Source organism: Quercus robur, chromosome 5 (assembly GCF_932294415.1).
Source record: "Quercus robur chromosome 5, dhQueRobu3.1, whole genome shotgun sequence".
NCBI classification, from domain to species: Eukaryota; Viridiplantae; Streptophyta; class Magnoliopsida; order Fagales; family Fagaceae; genus Quercus; species Quercus robur.
This window is the reverse complement of record NC_065538.1, coordinates 9,216,675-9,237,172: the sequence shown is the minus strand read 5'-3', so window position 1 is coordinate 9,237,172 and position 20,498 is coordinate 9,216,675. Positions and strand designations below refer to the sequence as shown.

Here is a 20,498-nt window from a genome sequence, read left to right as displayed (position 1 = left end):
GCTGCCGGGGTCTAAATGTCTCTGGTTTTTGCCCTATCTGTGACAAGGAAATCGAGTCTATCCAACATGCTTTATTTCTTTGTTCTCATGCCAACCTAACTTGGGCTAATTGGCCAGATTGCCCTGTAAGCATTTCTTCCCCAAATGCATCTTTTATGGACTCTATATCAAAGGTCATTGATTCAGGCTTATTCAAGGATTTAGCTCTCTTTTTCACTGTCCTTTGGTCAATATGGGGGAATAGAAATCAAGCCATTTATGGGGACTCTGCTCTTCCGCCAGCCATGGTTTGGGAGACTGCAAAAAGAGCCCATTTGGATTTTGTTGATGCTAGGCTCTCCTCTCCCCCTGCTCCTCCTCCTGCCCGTGTCCATTGGACTGCTCCCCCTGCCGGTTTCTTCAAGATCAATGTGGATGGTGCCACTGATGTTGGGGGTGGTAATTCTTGCATTGGAGCTGTCATTCGGGATTCCTCAGGCGTCCCCATTGGTGCTCTCAGCCTGGTTCTTTCTTCCTGTTTTCCTGCTGAAGTCACAGAAGCATATGCTTTGCTTCATGGTGTCCTCTTTGCCGCTGAAATGCAAGTCCACCAAGCTCTTTTTGAGTCCGACGCTTTAGCTATTATTCATGACTTAATCTCTGAAGCTTCTGGCAGTGACTTTGGTCATATCCTTGAGGATATTCGGGTAGCAACCAGCTCCTTCAGTTTTTGTTCCTTTCATCACTTGAAGCGTGAAGGTAACAGAGCTGCCCACTATTTAGCTTTAGAAGCTAAACGCACAGGCCAAACAAAAATATGGAGAGGATCCCCTCCCCCTTGTATTCAGGAAATTCTTAGTGATGATCTATTGTACTAGCAGGTTTCCTGCCACTGTGTACACCTTTCTTTATTGGAATGAAATCTCTTCCATATTTCCCATAAAAAAAAAAAAAAAAAAAAAATTAATAAAACCATTCATATGTACACACATGACTTTTAACATGAGTTAATTAACACGTTGATAGTTTTACCAATCATCATGTAATAGGTTTGAGGAAATTCCTCCAAATTTGTCCAATAAACAATACACTATAGTCACAAACATGTGAGTAATAATGTCTTCAACTAAGTAAACTATTCGAAAATTATGACATGGTCTTTTGCATATTTGTGGGTCTTGTATTGCTGCTCAGTTCTTCCCGATCTGATCTTAGAGCTAAAAGCTTTACCCAAATTTCGCACTCCAAAACCACCGTTGACCAGTGCACGGCGTCGTTTTGAGCTTTGGCGGACAAGTCCTCGGCTCATCTCTAATTCTCTCTTGTCAGGTACACCTTACTTTTTTTTTTTTTTTTTGGTTTCTAATTCTGTTCCTATAATTTTATCTAATTCAATTCTTTTTTTGCAGTATAACCAAAAACACTAGAGCGATACCAGCAATCTTGCTTCACTCCTCAGGATAACAGCATTGAATGTGAGGCACAGGTTTGTGTTTGCTGAAATTCCTCCTTAAAATTCTAGTATCATCTTTAGAGTTTTATATGTTGAACAGATTTTAGACAGATTTGCATTTTTCTCTACACGCATGAAATCAAACTTTGCTCACACATGAACATTATACTAGTATGAAATTTCATACATCATGTTTGAATTCAGTGGCATATGTGCTTATACACATGATGTTTATAGAAAATTTTAAAAGGTTATTGAGAAGCAGGGCATTGTACCTTTAGACATCTGGATTCATTTCCTTGGTTGTTGAGAACTCATATTTATTCTAGTTGTAATTATTTACTCTTTTTATTGGTTCTAATTTTTATATTGAACTTCAGTTGACTGGACATTATCTACTTATGGACTCACAACGATACATGCCGCTTTACACTGGTATCATAGAAGGGCAAATTGATGTTAACTCTCCTTAATAGCCTAGATGAGAACATTTACTATCACTAAGATCTAAAATTAGTGATCTAAAATTACACTCCCTGTGCTGTCTACCTTATTTTGCATGATTTACTCAATTGGCTTCTCAATTAGCTCTCTCAAATTGTTGTCTAATCACAGATTATAGTTAGATTACTGCCTTTAGAGTGTTTATTGAAAGCTTTGAGTTTTGCTATGATTTCACAAATGGATTGGTTGCTTTTATTGATGTTATATCTTGATCCTTTTATGGTGTGATCAATGCAAATTTGGTTGCTTTTTGACAATTTGTGTTTGGATTTTGTTATCATGGGCTGCACTTGTAAGCTTGAGCAAAAGTCCTAAACAAAGAATGAAAATAAAAATAAAAATAGAACTGGTATGTGAACTAGTGATTGATGGTTGGGTGGTTTTGAGAATTCTGATGGATTACTTAATGCCAAATGCACTGGAATTTTATTTCCTTTTATTTGTTTGCTAAGATAACTAAGGAAAATGTTTAGTTTTCATTGTTCATGTACTAGTTTTTCATTTTACAAAAGACTTGTGTTAACAAATTGTTGGATTGGGAGGATTTTGCTTTCATGGATAATAGATGATGATGAGACTAGGTTAAATCAAGGAATTGTTTCAAGGATTATTACTATTGATGTGTAGTTTATCAATCAAAACGATTTGTCAGTTTTATTTCTTTCTTTTCTCTTTACCTGCTTTTTCTTAGCTAGCAAAAAAAAATTAGAAATTAATTGTGTAATAGCATCTTCTTTTCTATTATTTTCTGTTTGAGTCTAGAGACATTGTTGGTCATGTGTTTTTTGGGTTCATACCAATGCTGGTCTTCATTAGATGCCCCAAGTGATTTACAAAATTTTTTGGCTTGATTAATAGTTCAATTGATGTGATTTTTGCTGGACTTTAAGATAATGTGATACTACCTCCTCCCATCTATATTGGATATTGTTTCTGTTGGTTTTAATTTAACTGCTGTTTTTTCTTCTGCACTGGCTTTAATTTAACTGCTGCTTTTTCCTCTGCACTGGGTAGCTGCTGGATTTCTGCACTGGATAGCTGCTGCCTGCAGAGTGTGGGCTACTGTTTTCTTATTCTGCACTGGGTAGCTGGTGGATTTCTGTACTGGATAGCTGCTGCCAGCAGTGGAGCATCAACAGCTAATGCAGCAACTCAAGAAGCCGTGGTGGAAGATGCTGTCAAAGCTAAAAGGCTTGGTTGCTGCAGAATTTTGTTTATGTGTAATGGTAAAAGAGTAGCTCAAGTATGTAATTTTAGTTGCACACCAAGTTGGCAGGAAAAAATTATGGTTGCTGACATCTCAAACTTGATGCAAAATTTCAACAATATAAATGAAAATGGATATGTTCCATTTAATAAGTGATCATCCTATTATTGTTTCTTTGATAAATGATGCTAGTGTTTTATGGATTCTTATCAATTATTGAATGCTAAGAGAATGAATTCCCAAAAAAAAAAAAAAAAAAAAAGCTAAGAATAATTCTCTCCAATACTACGCAGTAATGTTGCCGGGTACTTGTGGTAGTTAGTTATGGTAGCTAATTGAAAACATAAAGAAAGAATGAAGAAAACATAAAGAAAGAATAAAAAAATAATATTTAAATGAAATGGTAAAATAATAGAACCTTTGATATTGGGTGTTTTGTAAAGTGAGTTGTTAAAATGAATGAAGTAACTTTTTAAGATGCTAAATGTTATATTTTATAGCATTCTTGATGAGAATGCTCTATCCTTGCCTTTTTAATGGTCACTTTTTTTTTTTTTTTCTCTTGATGAATAAACATATATTATTAGTTACTTGTCAATCTCTTAATTGTCAAATGATTATTCAAATTATGACATATGGTTACTTTTGCAAATTTGAGTGTTAAAGAACCTATTAGGTTGAAGATACACTGACTCCAACTTTTTATTTGCTAATCTCTTATAAGTCAAATGATCATTCCTTTACCATTCAAAGAAACAAATATTTTTGGATGCATCGAATAACACTGACTTTCATTGAACAAAGAGACTGTTAGAAGTTAAACATGTAAAAAGTTCAAAAAGTAGAAAAGTACTTATAGAAATCATTGGAGCCAACGACGAAATCTCATGAAATTTAGTGAATTGAAGGGAATCGTCATGAGGATCAAAACTCATCACCTTATAGCCATGACCTACATCACTTTTTTGGGTCAATTCATTTGTTTAGATCTTTAATTAATCTTTTTGCTATTTATGGTAATTTTTATTTTATTTATAACTTTTGATTTAAATGGAAAAATAAGGTGCCATGTCTTTTTGGATGTCTCCTTGAGACTTTAGGATTTAATATTGTAATTTTCTCAATTTTGCATTTTTTTTTGGTAATTTTTCCTATTTTCTTAGCCTAAGTTTAACACAAATTATGGGTTTAGGTGTCTCCTAGCCACCCTAGGAGTACAGTTAGGGTTCTTTTAAGGACATCATGGCAGCCCTAGACTCCCTCCTCCCTTCCTATTTAAATGCACTATAGCTCCCAAGACATTTTGGTTTTGGACTAATAATATTTCAAAGAGTTTTTACTTCTTTTATAGGGGGGGTGGAGTTCTCTTTGTGGATTCAAGGGTTGTTATCTTGAAACAAATGTGGTTTGTGTCTTGTGGCTTCCTACCTGTATACAAAATAAAAAAATAAAAAAAAATAAAGCAATGATGTACTTTATTTTGCGATATTTACCTCTCTATGCTTTACTCTATCAGGCATTTTCACTAACTTTAATTAAATTTTATGATAAGTCAAGTGCCTACATCACCTATCGGAAAATAGTAAGAAGAAAATTAATATTTTACCCTAAAGCTTACACCTTGTGAACAAGCACAAACCCAAATAAGCATTGAATGAGAAAGTTATAGAGAACCGCTAATGTGAGAGTAAAAAGACATTTTTCTTCAATTATTTATCACTAGATAATGTCGGCAATTGTCATATCATCGAACTCCATTAAAGTTAGTAGAAATGCCTCAAGGAACCATTAGGAGAGGTTAAAGTGTCACAAGAATAAAAGTTTTTCTTCTTTTGGTAATAAAGGTTTCGTTAAAATTAGCTACAAGTAGTCAGAATCAAAGGTTCATTAGAGTTATGCAAAGCTAAAACAAAAGCAATTTTGAAAGGGGGACTCTAGAATGGTGTACAAAAAGTTCTAATCGGTGACATCCTCTTTTAGCAAGGGAGTCGTCAACTGCTTGATTGGCTTCTCTGTTGTCATGCCCCAGTTTGTACTCCAAGGTCCCACACTAGACCAGCAATCCTCCCAAAACTTCGCCAATCCATCATTAATGACATTTCTCACTCCTTTTATCGAAGATGTTCTTTCCTCCCATGCAATGCAAGCAGCCCATATTCTAGATCAGGACCTTTTGTGCTGCCAGGGTCTAGTGTTTCTTGTATTTAGATACTAGGCTTTTAAGGTTCAGGCCCAAAGAGAATCCCCTCCAGTTTTTTAGCCTCCAGTTTAGCTTAGCTAATAGGGCCATGTTCCTGGGCTTTGCAGCATCAAGCATTCAAGCCCCAAACTACCAGCCCTTTTTTGGTGAAGTGACTTTGTTCAGCCCACCAAGTGATTCTTTTTCTTCTCCTGATTTGAAATAAGACATCAACCAACACTGATATTAAGTTAGAATTAATTTATGTATTTTGTATGAAGATTGTATTTTCAAGATTTATTCTCATATATTCGCAAATGAGGAGAACTGTCCCCTTTTATAGGTGACTTAGATAATAGTTGTGCTTATAAATACCTCCCTTCATAAGTTCATATAATTAGAGGTGATTATATTATCTGTGTGTAACAGTTATTATCTTAATGGGAGTTTAAGACTTTAAGTAATGATCGGCATTTAATATGATGAATGTACTTGAACGGTTACATTTTTTTCTTTGATGACTTGATGATGACACAAGATCGTCCATTAAGGTGGATGACCTTATCAATTTTTCTGTACTCATCAATATCAACTAGTGGAATATTGGGTAGGGTATCTAGCTTGAAATGGTAATCGACCTGCAATCATATCATTAAGGCCACTAAACAGGTTTGCATAAATAGAGGAATTAAAGAAGCACATACATGAGATTTTAGTTTTACTCAATAAATGGGCAAAAAAGAGAGGCCGAAGAGCGGAAGCCTATCGTCAAACAATTATAAAATACTAAGCAGGAATGCCATGGTGCGTGCATACTAAAAATCCTAGAGTTTGCTTTGGATTGTTGTTCTCACACTTCAGTTTAACTTTTGCAAACGGAATTCATGTTTCATCAAAAACATTGGCAGAGGGGAGGGGGGCCCATGGCCCTCTAGCATTTTGAATTTCTCCCCCCTCTCCTTATTTATGAGTAAAATTTTATAGAATGTACCATTCTTATTTATTGGCCCATTTAATATTTAAAGAAAAACATTGCATAAAAAAATCATTTGAAATGAGTATTAATATCTCATTTTTCTTTTAATATTCACTTTTTTTTTTTCATATATAACTTATTAAATTTAAGAGCATTTATTTATTAAAAAAAATGTATGAGCATTTAAACCATATGTTCGTAAAAATAGATAAGTAAATCTATTTAATAAAAATATTTTAAAAAAACTTTTTTTTCATTTTTCATTTAGACAGTTAGGGATATAAGAATGCTTGTATTTTCCATTAAAAGAAAATATGCTATGATTTTTATGGTTCAAAGTTTGGGACATATGCTACTTTTTCATCCATAAACAGAAGAATGTGTTTCATTTAGTTTTTTCATTATTATATATTTCCTATTTACATTATATTTGTAAGACATTGAAACTTATATTTATAATTCAAACTAATTGAAATTAATTGATTTGCAAACATTTTATGTTTTCTAAAAACATTGGGTCTGTTTGGATTGAGCTTATTTTTTCTGAAACTAAAAACACTGTAGCAAAATAATTTTTAAATGTGTGAATAGTGTTGTGTGATCCATTTTTAATAAAAAAAAGTTGCTGAAAAGTGATATTTGTGGGTCTCGTGAACAATGCACGAGACCCACTGATGTGATAAAGGGACGAAAAAGTAGAAAAGTGCGGCTACTGTTCATGAACAGTAGTCGCTGTCCCCTGCTGCAGCTAACCAAAAAAAAAAAAAAAAGAAGAAGGAGAAAACGCAACTCACAAAATGCAACGCACGTTTCAGTGCTATCCAAACACATACATTGTCATATCCTAATGTGAAATATTTAAAAATTTTAAATTAATGAAAGATTTTTTTTGAAAGCTCAAATAGTGTAAAACACTATAACTTGTTTAGACTCTCAATTTTAAAAACATGGCTTAATTGCTTTTACTCTAATTTATCTAAGTGCGGAACAAGTGTAAATGATACGCAATAACCTAACTACTCTATAAGCCATAACCACAAGCAAGCAATAACAAATATAAAGCTTAAAGATTAAGGGAAGAGAGATGCAAATACAAGATAACACCGAGATGTATTATCAAAAAGGAAACCGAAGTACTCGATGAAATACCTCTTCACGGTCCTCCAAGCCGAAATTGATCCATTAGTGAATAAAGTTAGAGTACATGAATATCAAAAAAACCATCCAGTTACCAACGAGCTTCAACGAGCCATGTCTTTACTAGTTCCTTAGAAAAACTCCTTATAATTTCGTGGGTAATGTAAGCTTATATAATGTTCGTAAAAATGAGGAAAACACACTTTAAAAAGCTCCAGGTAGAGGGTTTCGCAAGTCACTCGTGACTTGGCTTGAGTTGCGAAGTGACATGCGAAATCCTACCTAGCATGAGACTGTTCAAATTCCAGCATGTGTTTCTCACGTAGCCTTTCACAGGTTGTCCACTCACGAGCCAATTGCGAATCAGTCGCGAATTCACTATTCTTTATAGATTTTCACCAAACTCTCACACTCAACCCTTATGTTAAATCCCACAAAAATATAGGGAAATGATTGAACAAAATACAATCAAATTTGACACAAAATAAAAGCCAACATAAACATAGTTGTATATCACAACTTTACAATTTTTTTGAATAATGTAATATCGATTATTGACTTACTGAATATATATATTATACAGTTTAAGTATGTGTGTGTGTATATATATATATATATATATATATACACTCTGTGTGTGTGTGTTTAGTTGTGCTATTAAAAAAAATTTATTACTTTACCACTGACCACGTAGTCAAGCTTTATTTTTTTAGAAGAGGCCACATGGTCTAATTGGGTCTATTGTTTTGAGTATTTTAGGTTGAGGCCCAAAGAAAATCTCCTTCAGTTTTTGAGCCACCAGTTTAGCTAAAGCTAATAGGGATTATGTTCCTGGGCTTTAGAGCATCGAGCCCCAAAGTACCACCCCTTTTTTGGTGAAGTGACTTTGGGTTCCAGCATTTCCAAGTGAATCTTCTTTTTTTCTTTATTTGAATCCCATAAGAAGTTTCTCTCATTAGGTAACAACAATTCTTGATAAAATACTCTATGCCAATGGACTTTGGGATAGCCCTATATCAATAACATGAAATTGGGCTACCGGCTTATACATCAAAGTCTCAGGAATACTGGAGTCACTTTTACCACTTTACCAGTATGAAGCTCTGCTCTCAACTCTATCCCTTGGTTCCACTTCCAGGGTATTCTGTATGCTTAGATCAGGGTAATTATCAGTGCTTGGTGCACCATTCACTATTGGGTTCTAGTAATCTTTTCTTATAAATGGGGTAAGCGTGAGAGTGATTGTGATCTCATCTTGAAGTATCAGGATAAATGACAACCACATAATTATTTGAAGGGATATGGTTTATTTGGTTGGGGTTCACACACACACACCAAGAAGAAGAAGAAGAAAAAAAAAAAAAAAAGACATCAAAATAATTCATACTAATAATATGGTGAGCTTTCATCACTACTATGTACTGTGTTGTTATATTCTAAAAATATCTAATAATTTATTCCAATTTTAGCTTGTTGCAAGAAAATGACTGACACTAATACACCCGTCTTTTAATAATTACATAACTAGCACAACGCTTAATTCATTGTTATCAATTTGAATTGAATGCTGAAAGAATTTCTTATTTGCTACTTTTAGTTAGTTCAAGTAGTAACTTATCTAAGAAATTAGTTCAGTTTGTGTAAATAAATAAAAGTTGGAGGTGAAAAAAAAAAAGATCAGAAATTTTATTAGGCTGACCAAATTAAGCTTCAAAATTACTAGTGGAATTTAATTTTATTTGACTATTCAATGATTCCTAAAAAAAAAAAAAAAAAAAAAGGTTATGGGTTTGATATTATGCAGCATGGTGGAAAATAATGCATAGTGGTTAACAAGTCACCGAACGTAAAGCGCAATAAGTCACCAAGTCAAATTCTTGATGGGTTAGTTCAAACAAAGAAAAATTACTCGCAGGCCAAGAGTTCTCATCGATCTTTCTCTCCCACCTCTGTGTGGGTTTGTCCTCCACCTCCGTGTGGCCTCCTCCACCGCCCTGTGTGGGTTATCTCCACCTCCGTGTGGCGCTTCTCCACCTCCTTGTGTGGGTTTTCTCCACCTCCGTGTGGCGCGTCTTCACCTCCATCGTGAGGGTCTTCTCTACCCACTTTTTTTCGTGGGTTTCTCTTAACTTTCTACAGTTCCCTAAATCTAAACCCAAATTTCAGTATTCACTAACCTATCTTTCTGTCCCTTAAACTTCACAATAGCTGTCTCCTTTGGTCTACCTGGCTTCGGTGTAGGTACCTGGTGTATGTTTCTTCTGTTTTTGGATGCTTCATGAAAGTGGGTCTCTCTTTGAAATTGGACTAATTTCCATCTGGCAACTTGGAGGCGAATTCCTTTGCGCTTGCGTGGGTCTGGTGTGCTGGCTTTGTACAGCGGGTTGCTCCACTTTTTGTGGGTCTTGGTTGCTGGAATAGCTCTCTATTTAACGGGTTGCTTTGCCTTTTGTGGGTTTTGGTTATCTACAACCAGTGAGTGGGTCAACATCCCTTTTGTATGGGAACCAACTCCAGCATTTGATGAAGGAAGCGGACTAGGTCCGTCCATCTAATAGTTTGTCTGTGTCATTTATATTGCTTAATGATGAGTATTATTGTGTGGAATTGCAAAGGAGCTTTAAAGCCCTCTTTTCAAAATCATGTTAGGGAACTGGTTAATTGTCATGATCCAGCTATTATGGTTGTTATGGAGACTCGAATTGGTGGTGATAGAGCCAGGGATATCTCAGATAGGTTGCCGTTTGATGGAGCCATCCATTCAGACACGATTGGTTTCTCTAGTGGAATTTGGCTTCTTTGGAACTCTGAAAAAGTGCAGATTACTCATTTAGCTATGTCTGAGCAGGAGGTTCACGTTTTAGTGAAGGTAATCTCAACTTCCCTTGAATTTATTTTTTCTGCTATTTATGCCAGTACTAGATTCCATGAAAGATGCATATTGTGGAACAATCTTAAAAATGTTGCTGACCTGCATGAGAAACCTTGGATAATAGCTGGAGATTTTAATGAAGTTCTTGCTGTTGGGGACAAGTTTGGGGGTAGAGCTGTTAACTCAAATAGGTCTTTGATGTTTAAAGACTGTCTTGATTATTGCAACATGATAGATATGGGGTTCACTGGGCCTCGATTTACTTGGACTAACAGACGTAATTTTAATTCGTTAGTCCAAGAAAGAATTGATCGTTTCTTTGCTAATCCAAACTGGTGTGTTGCTCACCCCGATGCGAAGGTGACTCATCTTACAAGATGTGCATCTGATCATTGTTCGGTGCTTCTCAAACCCAACCCGAGTATTGGGATTCGTCTTCCTAGGCCGTTTAGATTTCAAAGCTTTTGGTTGTCTAACCTATTTTTTCCTGGATTGTTTCGGAAGCTTGGGGTCTTTATCGACCTCTCCAAGTGGCTATTGACTGTTTTTCCAGGAAGGCTTCGGATTGGAATAAGCACCACTTTGGAAATATCTTTAGGAGGAAGAAGCGAGTTTTAGCCCGGCTGAATGGTGCCCAGAAAGCTTTGGCTGAAACTCCTTCTCATTCTTTGGTGGAATTGGAGAAATCTTTGCATAAAGAGTTAAATGATATTCTTTGTCAGGAAGAGGAGTTGTGGGTGCAAAAGTCTCGCATTAATCGGCTAATTAAGGGTGATAGAAACACTGCTTTTCATCATATGTCTACAATTGTTAGGAGAAGACGTAACCGTATTTCGCGGATAAAAAATGATATGGGAGAATGGATTACTAGTGAGGGTGGGACTATATCTTTCATTAGAGAAGGGTTTAGTAAATTGTTTTCGACTACCCTTGATTCCTCTCCTTTACATATTCCCCAACCCTCTAGGTGGCAAGCGGTTTTGTCGGAAGATGATAAGGGCAACCTGAATTTACTGGTGTCTGATGATGAAATCAGAGAGGGTTTGTGGGCTCTCAAACCGTTCAAAGCCCCTAGTCCGGATGGACTCCATGCGGGGTTTTTCCAAAGGTTTTGGCCCACTGTAAAGGAATCTGTGAGGAATGAAGTTATGTATATCTTTGAAGAAGGTAGAATCCTCGAGTACCTCAATAGAACCAATATTGTTCTAATTCCTAAAATAGCGGGCCCGGAAAGTTTAGGGAACTATCGCCCCATTAGCCTCTGCAATATGGTGTACAAGATTGTCTCTAAGATCATTGTAGCTAGGCTTAGACCTCATCTTGATAAGCTGGTCTGCCCTCTCCAATTAGCTTTTGTGCCAGGGAGGCGAAGTGTAGACAATGCTATTGTGGTGCAAGAGTTGATTCATACTATTAGTAATAAGAAGGGGCTGGGAAGCTACATGGCAATTAAAGTGGACCTTGAAAAGGCTTATGAAAAAATTGAATGGAGTTTCATTCGAGAAGTGTTGATTAATGCAAATTTACCCTACAATTTGGTTAATCTCATCATGAGTTGTGTTTCATCTGTTTCCACTTCTATTCTATTTAATGGTGGAATTGCTGAGCCTATTTTCCCCTCGTGTGGAATTAGGCAAGGTGATCCATTATCTCCTTACCTCTTCATTCTTTGTATGGAAGTTCTTGGGCATATCATTGAAGATAAGTGTAGTGAAAAGAGTTAGGTTCCTGTCAAAAGCTCTCAAAGTGGGATGGCTTTTTCTCACTTGTTTTTTGCAGATGATTTGGTTCTCTTTGCGAAGGCGGATCATGTGAATTGCTCTACAATTAGGGATGTGCTTGATGACTTTTGTACTAGGTCTGGCCAATCCATCAGTGAGAGTAAGTCTAGAGTTTATTTCTCCCCAAATGTAGACGTGGATACTAGAGAATCCTTGTGTGATATTTTAGGTTATAAAACTACTCCTAATCTTGGAAAGTACCTTGGGTTTCCCTTGAAGCACCGGGGAGGGAACAATCAAGATCAAAATTTCATTTTGGATAGGGTCAAGCAGAAGTTGGCGGGGTGGAAAGCTAATTTATTATCACTTGCAGGCAGAACGGTGCTCATTCAAGCCTCCACATCTACTATTCCTGCCTATGTCATGCAATGCACGGCGTTACCCAAGAAGTTGTTGGATGATATTGATAAAGTTAATCGCAATTTTCTGTGGGGATCTTCGGATTCTTTGAAAAGAACACATTGGGTTGGTTGGCACAAAGTTACCAAAGCTAAAGAGCAAGGGGGTCTTGGAATTCAATCAGCTAGGGGAAGGAATCAAGCTCTACTTGCCAAGCTTAATTGGAGATTCCGGACGGAGAAGGATGCTGTGTGGGCAAAGGTTCTTAGAAGCAAGTATTGTACTAGCCGTCGGTTGCACGCTAAAGCTAAAGACAAGCTCCCTTGCTCTAGAGTTTGGAAAGCAATTCAAAAGGGCAGTGAGGTTTTCCATAAAGGCACTCGGTGGATTCTGGGGCAAAATAGTAGTTTGAGCATTTGGCATGACAAATGGTTTGTAAAGGCTCCGTTAAGAGCTTTAATTCAAGGTCCTCTCCTTGAAGAAGAAGAGAGGCTCCAAGTTAAAGAGGTTTTTGGTCCTCATGGATGGGATTGGTCAAAAGTTTCTGTCCAAGTTCCAAATGATGTTATTATGGAAATTAATGCCATGCCTTTTTCTTTGGGGACTTCTATTGAGGAAGATAGGTTGATTTGGAATGGTGATCAGCATGGGGATTTTGAGCTCAAATTAGCGTATTCTTTAGCCACTAGATGCAGTGAGGAGGAAGAGGAGTTTATGGGTTGTTGGGTTTGGAAGGTGGATACTTTACCGCGTATTAAATCTTTCATGTGGCAATGCTTGCATAATAGCATTGGGGTGGGAGATTGCCTTGTTAAAAGGCACCTTAGTGAGATGGATAGGTGCCCTATCTGTCTAAGGGAAGTTGAGACCATTATTCATAGACTTAGGGACTATGAGATGGCAAAAACAACTTGGACTAGCCTGGGGGTTCAGCCAAACAACAACTTCTTTGAGGATAGCCTCCACATTTGGCTTGAAAAGAATTGCAAAGATCATGGGTGCAGAGTGCCCAATCAGCCACCGTGGAGAATTCTTTTTCCTTTTGTCATTTGGTTGTTGTGGAAAGAAAGGAATAATGTGGTGTTTAGAGGCCAAAACTTTCGACCTGGTGTTCACAATGAGGCGGTGTTCCAAGCTCTTGAGTTTTTGCATTGTGCTTTGAATCCTAAAATTGCAGGTAGCAGAAGGATGTTCCGGATCAGATGGGAGAAGCCTTCACCTGGTTGGGTTCGCTTAAACATTGACGGATCAGCCTTAGGGAATCCTGGTAGAGCTGGTTGCGGTGGCATCATTCGGAATGATTGTGGAGATTGGCTTGGTGGCTTCTCTAGATGCATCGGAGTCACCACAAGCTTTATAGCTGAGCTTTGGGCTCTTCGTGATGGCCTTAACCTTTGTCATAACATGCATCTTCAAGATGTTGATATTCAAATTGATGCCAAAGCAGTTGTTGATATTATTAGAGATCCTTATTATTCGAACCGGGTTGTTATGCCTATTGTTGATGATTGTAGACAGTTGATATCCCAATTTGGCTAAGTTCGGATTGGGCATTGGTATCGTGAAGCTAATTTTTGTGCTGACTTTTTAGCTAGGAAAGGTGTGTTCCAAGATTGTTGTTATTATGTGTATCAGGATCCTCCTGTGGACTTGCTAGATCTTATTAGTGCGGATAAGGAGGGTGTGTATTGTATCAGGGCTATTCCTATTGTTGCTGGTAGCCTTTAGTTTGTTTTAATGAAATTTCCTTTTTACCAAAAAAAAAAAATTCTTGATGGGTTTGATATTGATGAGGAATCTCTATGCCATACGTGAAAGACGGTTTTCAAATTAACCTACCAGCTATCACCTCACATCACTTGTGTGAGGTGAGCATTGATCTCTGAGATGACTAATGCAATCATGTCATTAAGAGCTAATACACATGAGATTTTACTCAATAATGAGCCTAAGTACGTGATAAAACAGGGCTTATGTCTTAATTATTGTATCAACAGAACTGTAATGGAAATTTCCATAGTTCACCTAATAATCAACCTTTAGCATGGAAAATTAGAACCAAATGATGACTCCATCAAAGAGCAGAGGTTCTAGGACAGAGATTTCTCAATACGCTAACAAGAAATTCACAGGTCAATATAGAAGAGGATCAACGTTTCTATCAAGGTCGCGAAAAATGATATTGGCAAGTGGTTACATTTCAACATGGACTTTAATTAGGATAAAGCTTATAGCATGAAATTAACGTCCCAGCTAAACGCATATGCCGTAGTTAAATTCCAATGAGAAAGGGTGCGTTTGAATTGACTTCAAACTAATTCCGGAAATGATTTTCCGGAAAATTCGGTGTTTGGCTGTCACGGAAAACGTTATTTTCCGGAAAATCATTTCCGGTTGACCACGAATTTTTCGTTTGACCACGGAAAATGATTTCTGCCTTCATTTTCACTTCATTTCACTTCCGGAAAAAGAGAGAGAGAGAGAGAGAGAGAGAGAGAAGAGAGAGCCCAGATCAGAGAGAGAGAGGGACGATCGCACCGCGCCGACGAGCGGCACGGTGCACGATCGCGATCGTCGATCGAGCGGCGCGATCGACGATCGCGATCGACGAGCGCAATCGTCTCTCGTCGATCGACGAGCGCGCTCGTCTCTCGTCGATCGACGAGCGCGATCGACGAACGCGCTCGTCGATCGACGATCTCGCCGGCGCGAACGATCGCGAAGGCGAGATCGCCTTCGCGCCGGCGGGTTTTCTGGATGTGTTCTGGGTTGTGTTTTCTGATTTGTGTTTTCCTTTCTTCTTTTCCAAACACTAGAAAATATTTTCCGGAAAATTTTTTGAAATGCAACCAAACACACAGAAATATTTTCCTTTTCCAGAAATTAGCATTTCCGGAAAATATGTATTTTCCGGAAAACGTTTTACGGCAACCAAACACAGCCAAACTGACAATGTGAAACTGTTTAGTTTGGTACTAACTGCATCTTCAAAAATTAAAGACATCAAATTAACATTACAATCTGCTACCATGGATACCTTCAAGCCTTTGAATAGGACGAGGTTTGATCAATTCTTCTTCTTCTTCTTCTTCTTCTTTTTCTTTTTCTTTTTTATTATTATTTTATTTTATAAAGAAAATTAAATTAACTTATAACTCATCATTTGGCATTTAACACCCCTCTTCCCTCATTTGTTTCTCTTCGTAATCCCAACTAATCAAACCAACATTTCTACTCATTTTTCAAGTCTTAATTCAGCCCTCCTATACAGTGTAAACTAATGGAGATGTATGGTCATGGAAAATATACAATCATTCTTAAAAAAATGGAAATGTATAATCTAACCTCAACACCCATTATTTTATATATTCCCGTATCCCAAATCAAATTGGATCCACGTATCATTTCTTCTTGGTAAAACTCAAGGAATTTTCTACCTTTTATTTTTATTTTTCTCTTTTTTATTCTTTAAATAGTTATGTTGTCTACTTGAATATCAAATAAGTATTTCAATATTTGTTATAGCAAGTTGGACCAAACTATTTGTGATGCCTCAAATCACAAGTGAATATATTTTTTTTATACACAAATGCACAAAAATGGTAGGTCCATCGTGTAAGCATAAAGATGACCATAAGTTCAAATATTGACAAACAATTGAGATTTTGTATGTTTCTCAAAATTTTTTTTTTTTTTTTTTGAGATTTTGTATTCATAGATTCTAATAACATTTGTCCTTCTAAAAATCTAAACATTTTATTGGATTTTAGCCACAAATATTTGGCATATATTAGAGAGTACTAAATTAACTTTTAGTTAGATGCACATCAATTTTGTTTTTTAAGCCTTCATTATATGGTTTGGCTCATAATTTCTTTGGCAAAATTGGTGATATGTTCTGTAGGTACTCAAGAATTTTTGCCTTTGGCTTTGGCTATTTTGGCTTGATTGCCTTAACCAAACTAGTGGTACTCTTTCTCATTGGCTCATCCCTTATAAGGTAGAAAGGGGGAGGAAATCTTTCCAATGTGGGACAAAAGAATTCAAGGCAAGGCAAGGCAAGGCAAGGCAATCAAGCCAAAAAAGCCAAAGCCAAAGGAAAAAAATTCTTGAGTACCTACATGTTCATTCAATCAAATATATAAAACACAAAGGTATGCCATATGTGATCTTTTTTTTTATTGTTTGTTCTTAATTTATATTTATATTTCTTTTTTTTTAAAAAATATTGTGGCTAATAAAATGTGCTTATTTAATTTATTAAAGCAAATCTATGTTTATTTTGAAAGATGTTCATTTCTATGAATCCTCTTCAAGATTTTCCTGCTTACTCAATTCCTATTGATCTAAAATCTAAATAGAGAATATCAGAATCCTATAAAAACCATGTTTATTGTTTTAGCTTGAGACCAACATAATTTAATTATACATTTATGCAAAGCATGAGACCAACATACTTTTGGGTAAAGTATGTTGGATTTTACCTCCTGAAGTTTGGAGGTGTTTGGATTTTACACTCTGACGTTACAGAATTTGGATTTTACCCCCTATATTTTAAGAGTATTTGAATTTTACTCCCTAAAGTTTTGGGATGTTTGGATTTTACACCTTAAAGTTTCAGAATTTTGGAGTATAAAACCCCAACACTCCCAAACTTTAGGAGGTATAATCCAAATTCTGAAACATTAGGGTGTAAAATCCAAACACCCTAAACTTCAAGGGTAAAATTCAAATTCTGAAATTTCAAGGTGTAAAATCCAATCACCTCCAAACTTTAAGGGTGTAATTTGCAATTTACCCTAGTTTTATTAATATATAACAATATTAGAAAAAATATATAACTCGTTGAATTTAATACAATGACATTTTATAAAAATAAACCCATATCACATTCGTTATATTATTTTATTTCACTTTGTTTTAAATAAATAATTTTCTTTTGAAAACTCAACTTTTTCTTTTTTAATTCAACTTTTTGTACCACACTACTTGTTCATCATTCCACTAAAAATTTTTCATCTATCTAAAATTGTTGAGTCAATTTATGATTAAAAAAATTATTAAACTGAACAATTTTAAATATGTAAGAGTTTTTTAATAAAATAATGGACAAGTAACATGGTGCATCACTGGATCTAAACGACATTGTGGTCATTAATTTTGGCGAGGCAGAGACAAACAATCAGAGCAATGTTAGCCCAAGTCCAAGCAACTTCCGAAAGAAATCCAGATGACATGTTGGACCCAAGAGCATGAGTTCCATGCCTCCGCGGTTCTTAGTCACATGATAACTTACGGAGAAGAAATTACAAACCAAAGGTTGTTGAAAAAATGTTAATAGGTTTGCCAGAAGAATATGATTACGTGGTTGCTGCAATATTGATGAATCTACTAATTAAGGATCTTTCTACTACGTCTGTTTAACAATTGATGAGCTCTTTAGATTCTCATGAACAAGGAAGATTAACGCATGCATGCTGATCTATCTATTGAGAGTAAATTTCATTCCAATCTTAGAGGTCATTAATTCAAGAAGAGCAATTCCAGAGTGGAGATCAAAGAAGATGGAAGTAAAATGACTCAAGCAAGAAGGAAGACACTCCATGTGTTTTCCCTTTCCCCCTTCCTTAAGGTCCCTCCCATCTCTCTATTCTCCCATTAAACCCTAATATCCCTATTTCTCACTTTTTTTTTGTTTTGTTTTGTTTTGTTTTTTTTTTTTTTTTTTTTTTTTTTTTTTTTTTTTGTTTTTAATCATGTTCTTCACTTGTCGCATTAGACAATTCAAGAAACGTGATTGTACAGACCAAGTATGTCAACCCAATCCCAAAATGTAGGCCCATGCAACAATGTGCTCGGCTTGTCCTAGCCCACAGGCCGAGCCAAGAGGGGCCTACCAAATCTTTGGCCTAAATAACCCAAGAGTTTGTCGTGAACTAAGGATAATGTCTTAGGGGAATTCGCCCATCGAGCAGTAACCAACATCATGCACAAGTTACCAGGAAGTCACATCTACAGTAGGCGGTGGGTCCCATCTGATCAAGAATATGGGGCAGATGGATCTACTAACATGATAAAATCCCCCCATCATGACAACCCCACTAAGGGGAGGCTATAAATAGAAAAAGAGGAATATGGATCAGGGGATGGAAAAATTAGGGAAAGTAACACGAGTGAAGTAAGGAGACACCCACCTTGGGAACAAAGAGATCCTACTTGGAACTTAGGGAAAGGGTGCGGCTATGTGATTGTAACCTCGGTTGGGCCATGAGAAGGGAAATTAAGGGCTAAAATAACATCTTTATTATATCAGTAAAAAGTAAAGCCACTTCTTGGACCTCCCATTGAGGGAGAAGCCCAACCCAGAACACAAATATATAAGGTTTGAGCCCAAAAGCCCACGGTAATTGAGTTTTGGCCGTGACAATGACCATATATGATATCAATGATGCACTTTTTTATGCCTAATGCAAGAGTGATTACTATCTCATCCTGGTGTGAAAGGATACGTGACCATATATAATATCAATGATACTTTTTTATGCCTAATGCAAGAGTGATTACTATCTCTTCCAAATGTAAAAGGATAAAACATGTTATTAATGTGGCAGGCATGTAACACCATTTGTGTTAAAGGATTAAATTGATAATTTCAAAAAAGTTTTGGATGTTCTTGTTATTCCACGTAGGTTATTGTATTATTATTTTACCCAACCATTTAAAATAAACTTGAGGTACTAACGAGTAGTGCATCAATTGTTGTCTATCAGTCGCAAACAGTCCATAATAATGACGAGTAAGAGAATGGATGAGTGTAAGTGCATTAATTCCAGACAACATTTAATGATTGAGTGATAAATAAGCATGGAACCATTATCGCCATCCAATGATGTGTAGTTAAAGATCCGATACAGATAGCAAAGACTAGGATTAAATGGTCATCATTAAGCATTAAATCCTCTAGCTACCGTGCAACGTTATACTGAGCATTAACTCAGCATAAGGCTATATAAAGCCAAGAAAGATAGGTAAAAGGAGAAAAGACACACACAAATTACTCTATAGAATTGAGATTCCTAAATAGCTTGAGCTAACTTAAGTATCGAAGGATCCTTGGCAGGCCCCAAACCAGTGTCATTATCCATTTAGTGTTTTCTCTTACATAGGATCTCAGGTCGTTCATCATACTGATGAGGAACATACTGATGAGGCGAAATCGTTCGTCATCAGTTTGGCGCCGTCTGTGGGAACAAACCATAAGCCGTCGAACTCTCTGATTGACTAAGTTCCGCAAAACCGATGGACTCAAACACTATTGCACCGCTGGACCCGGAGGTAATGGCTCAACAAATTCAAGCACTGACAGCTAATGTGCAAGAATTGATGAAACAGAATGAAGACTTGAAGCGGAAGGCACGTCCCGAGGGCACGAGAATGTCGCAGTCTTGATGTAACCGCAATGACAACTACTTAATTATTACAAATGTTCTTTTTCCCTCACATACCCTGTCTTTTAATATTTACATAACTAGCACAACGCTTAATTCATTGTTATCAATTTGAATTGAATGCTGAAAGAATTTCTTATTTGCTACTTTTAGTTAGTTCAAGTAGTGATTTATCTAAGAAATTAGTTCAGTTTGTGTAAATAAATAAATAAAAGTTGGAGGTGAAAAAAAAAAGATCAGAAATTTTATTAGGCAGACCAAATTAAGCTTCAAAATTACTAGTGAAATTTTATTTTATTTGACTATTCAATGATTCCTGAAGGAAAAAAAAGGTATGGGCCACCAAGAAGTCGGAGATTTGAATGGTCTTGCATGAAAATTATGCAGCATGGTGGAAAATAATGCATAGTAGTTAACAAGTCACCGAACGTAAAGTGCAATTATTCACCAAGTCAAATTTTTATTGGGTTTGATATTGATGAGGAATCTCTACGCCATACGTGAAAGACGGTTTTCAAATTAACCTACCAGCTATCACCTCACATCACTTGTGTGAGGTGAGCATTGATCTCTGAGATGACTAATGCAATCATGTTATTAAGAGCTAATTTACTCAATCATGA

At 36.3% G+C, this 20,498-nt stretch overlaps 1 protein-coding gene and 1 long non-coding RNA gene across 2 annotated transcripts; both read left to right on the top strand.

Annotated features, from left to right (window-relative positions):
- The first annotated feature begins 1,300 nt into the window (after nucleotides 1-1,300).
- LOC126729002 (uncharacterized) lies at nucleotides 1,301-3,302 on the top strand. The gene is made up of 2 exons (XR_007656454.1): nucleotides 1,301-1,465; nucleotides 3,025-3,302. It is a non-coding gene; the product is annotated as an uncharacterized LOC126729002 (long non-coding RNA).
- Nucleotides 3,303-9,294: 5,992 nt separating this feature from the next.
- On the top strand, nucleotides 9,295-20,031 carry LOC126725070 (uncharacterized). Its single transcript, XM_050429570.1, has 2 exons — nucleotides 9,295-10,304; nucleotides 19,594-20,031. Exons 1-2 carry the CDS (start codon nucleotides 10,020-10,022, stop codon nucleotides 19,702-19,704), a joined length of 396 nt encoding a protein of 131 aa, XP_050285527.1. The 5' UTR covers nucleotides 9,295-10,019; the 3' UTR covers nucleotides 19,705-20,031.
- The last annotated feature ends 467 nt before the right edge of the window (nucleotides 20,032-20,498 follow it).

Excerpts from the sequence above, each read along its gene's own strand:
- LOC126725070 (XM_050429570.1), top strand. The coding sequence starts at position 10,020 with ATGATGAGTATTATTGTGTGGAATTGCAAAGGAGCTTTAAAGCCCTCT. Across the intron at positions 10,305-19,593 it reads AGGTTCACGTTTTAGTGAAG|GATCTCAGGTCGTTCATCAT; the intron begins GTAATCTCAACT and ends TCTCTTACATAG.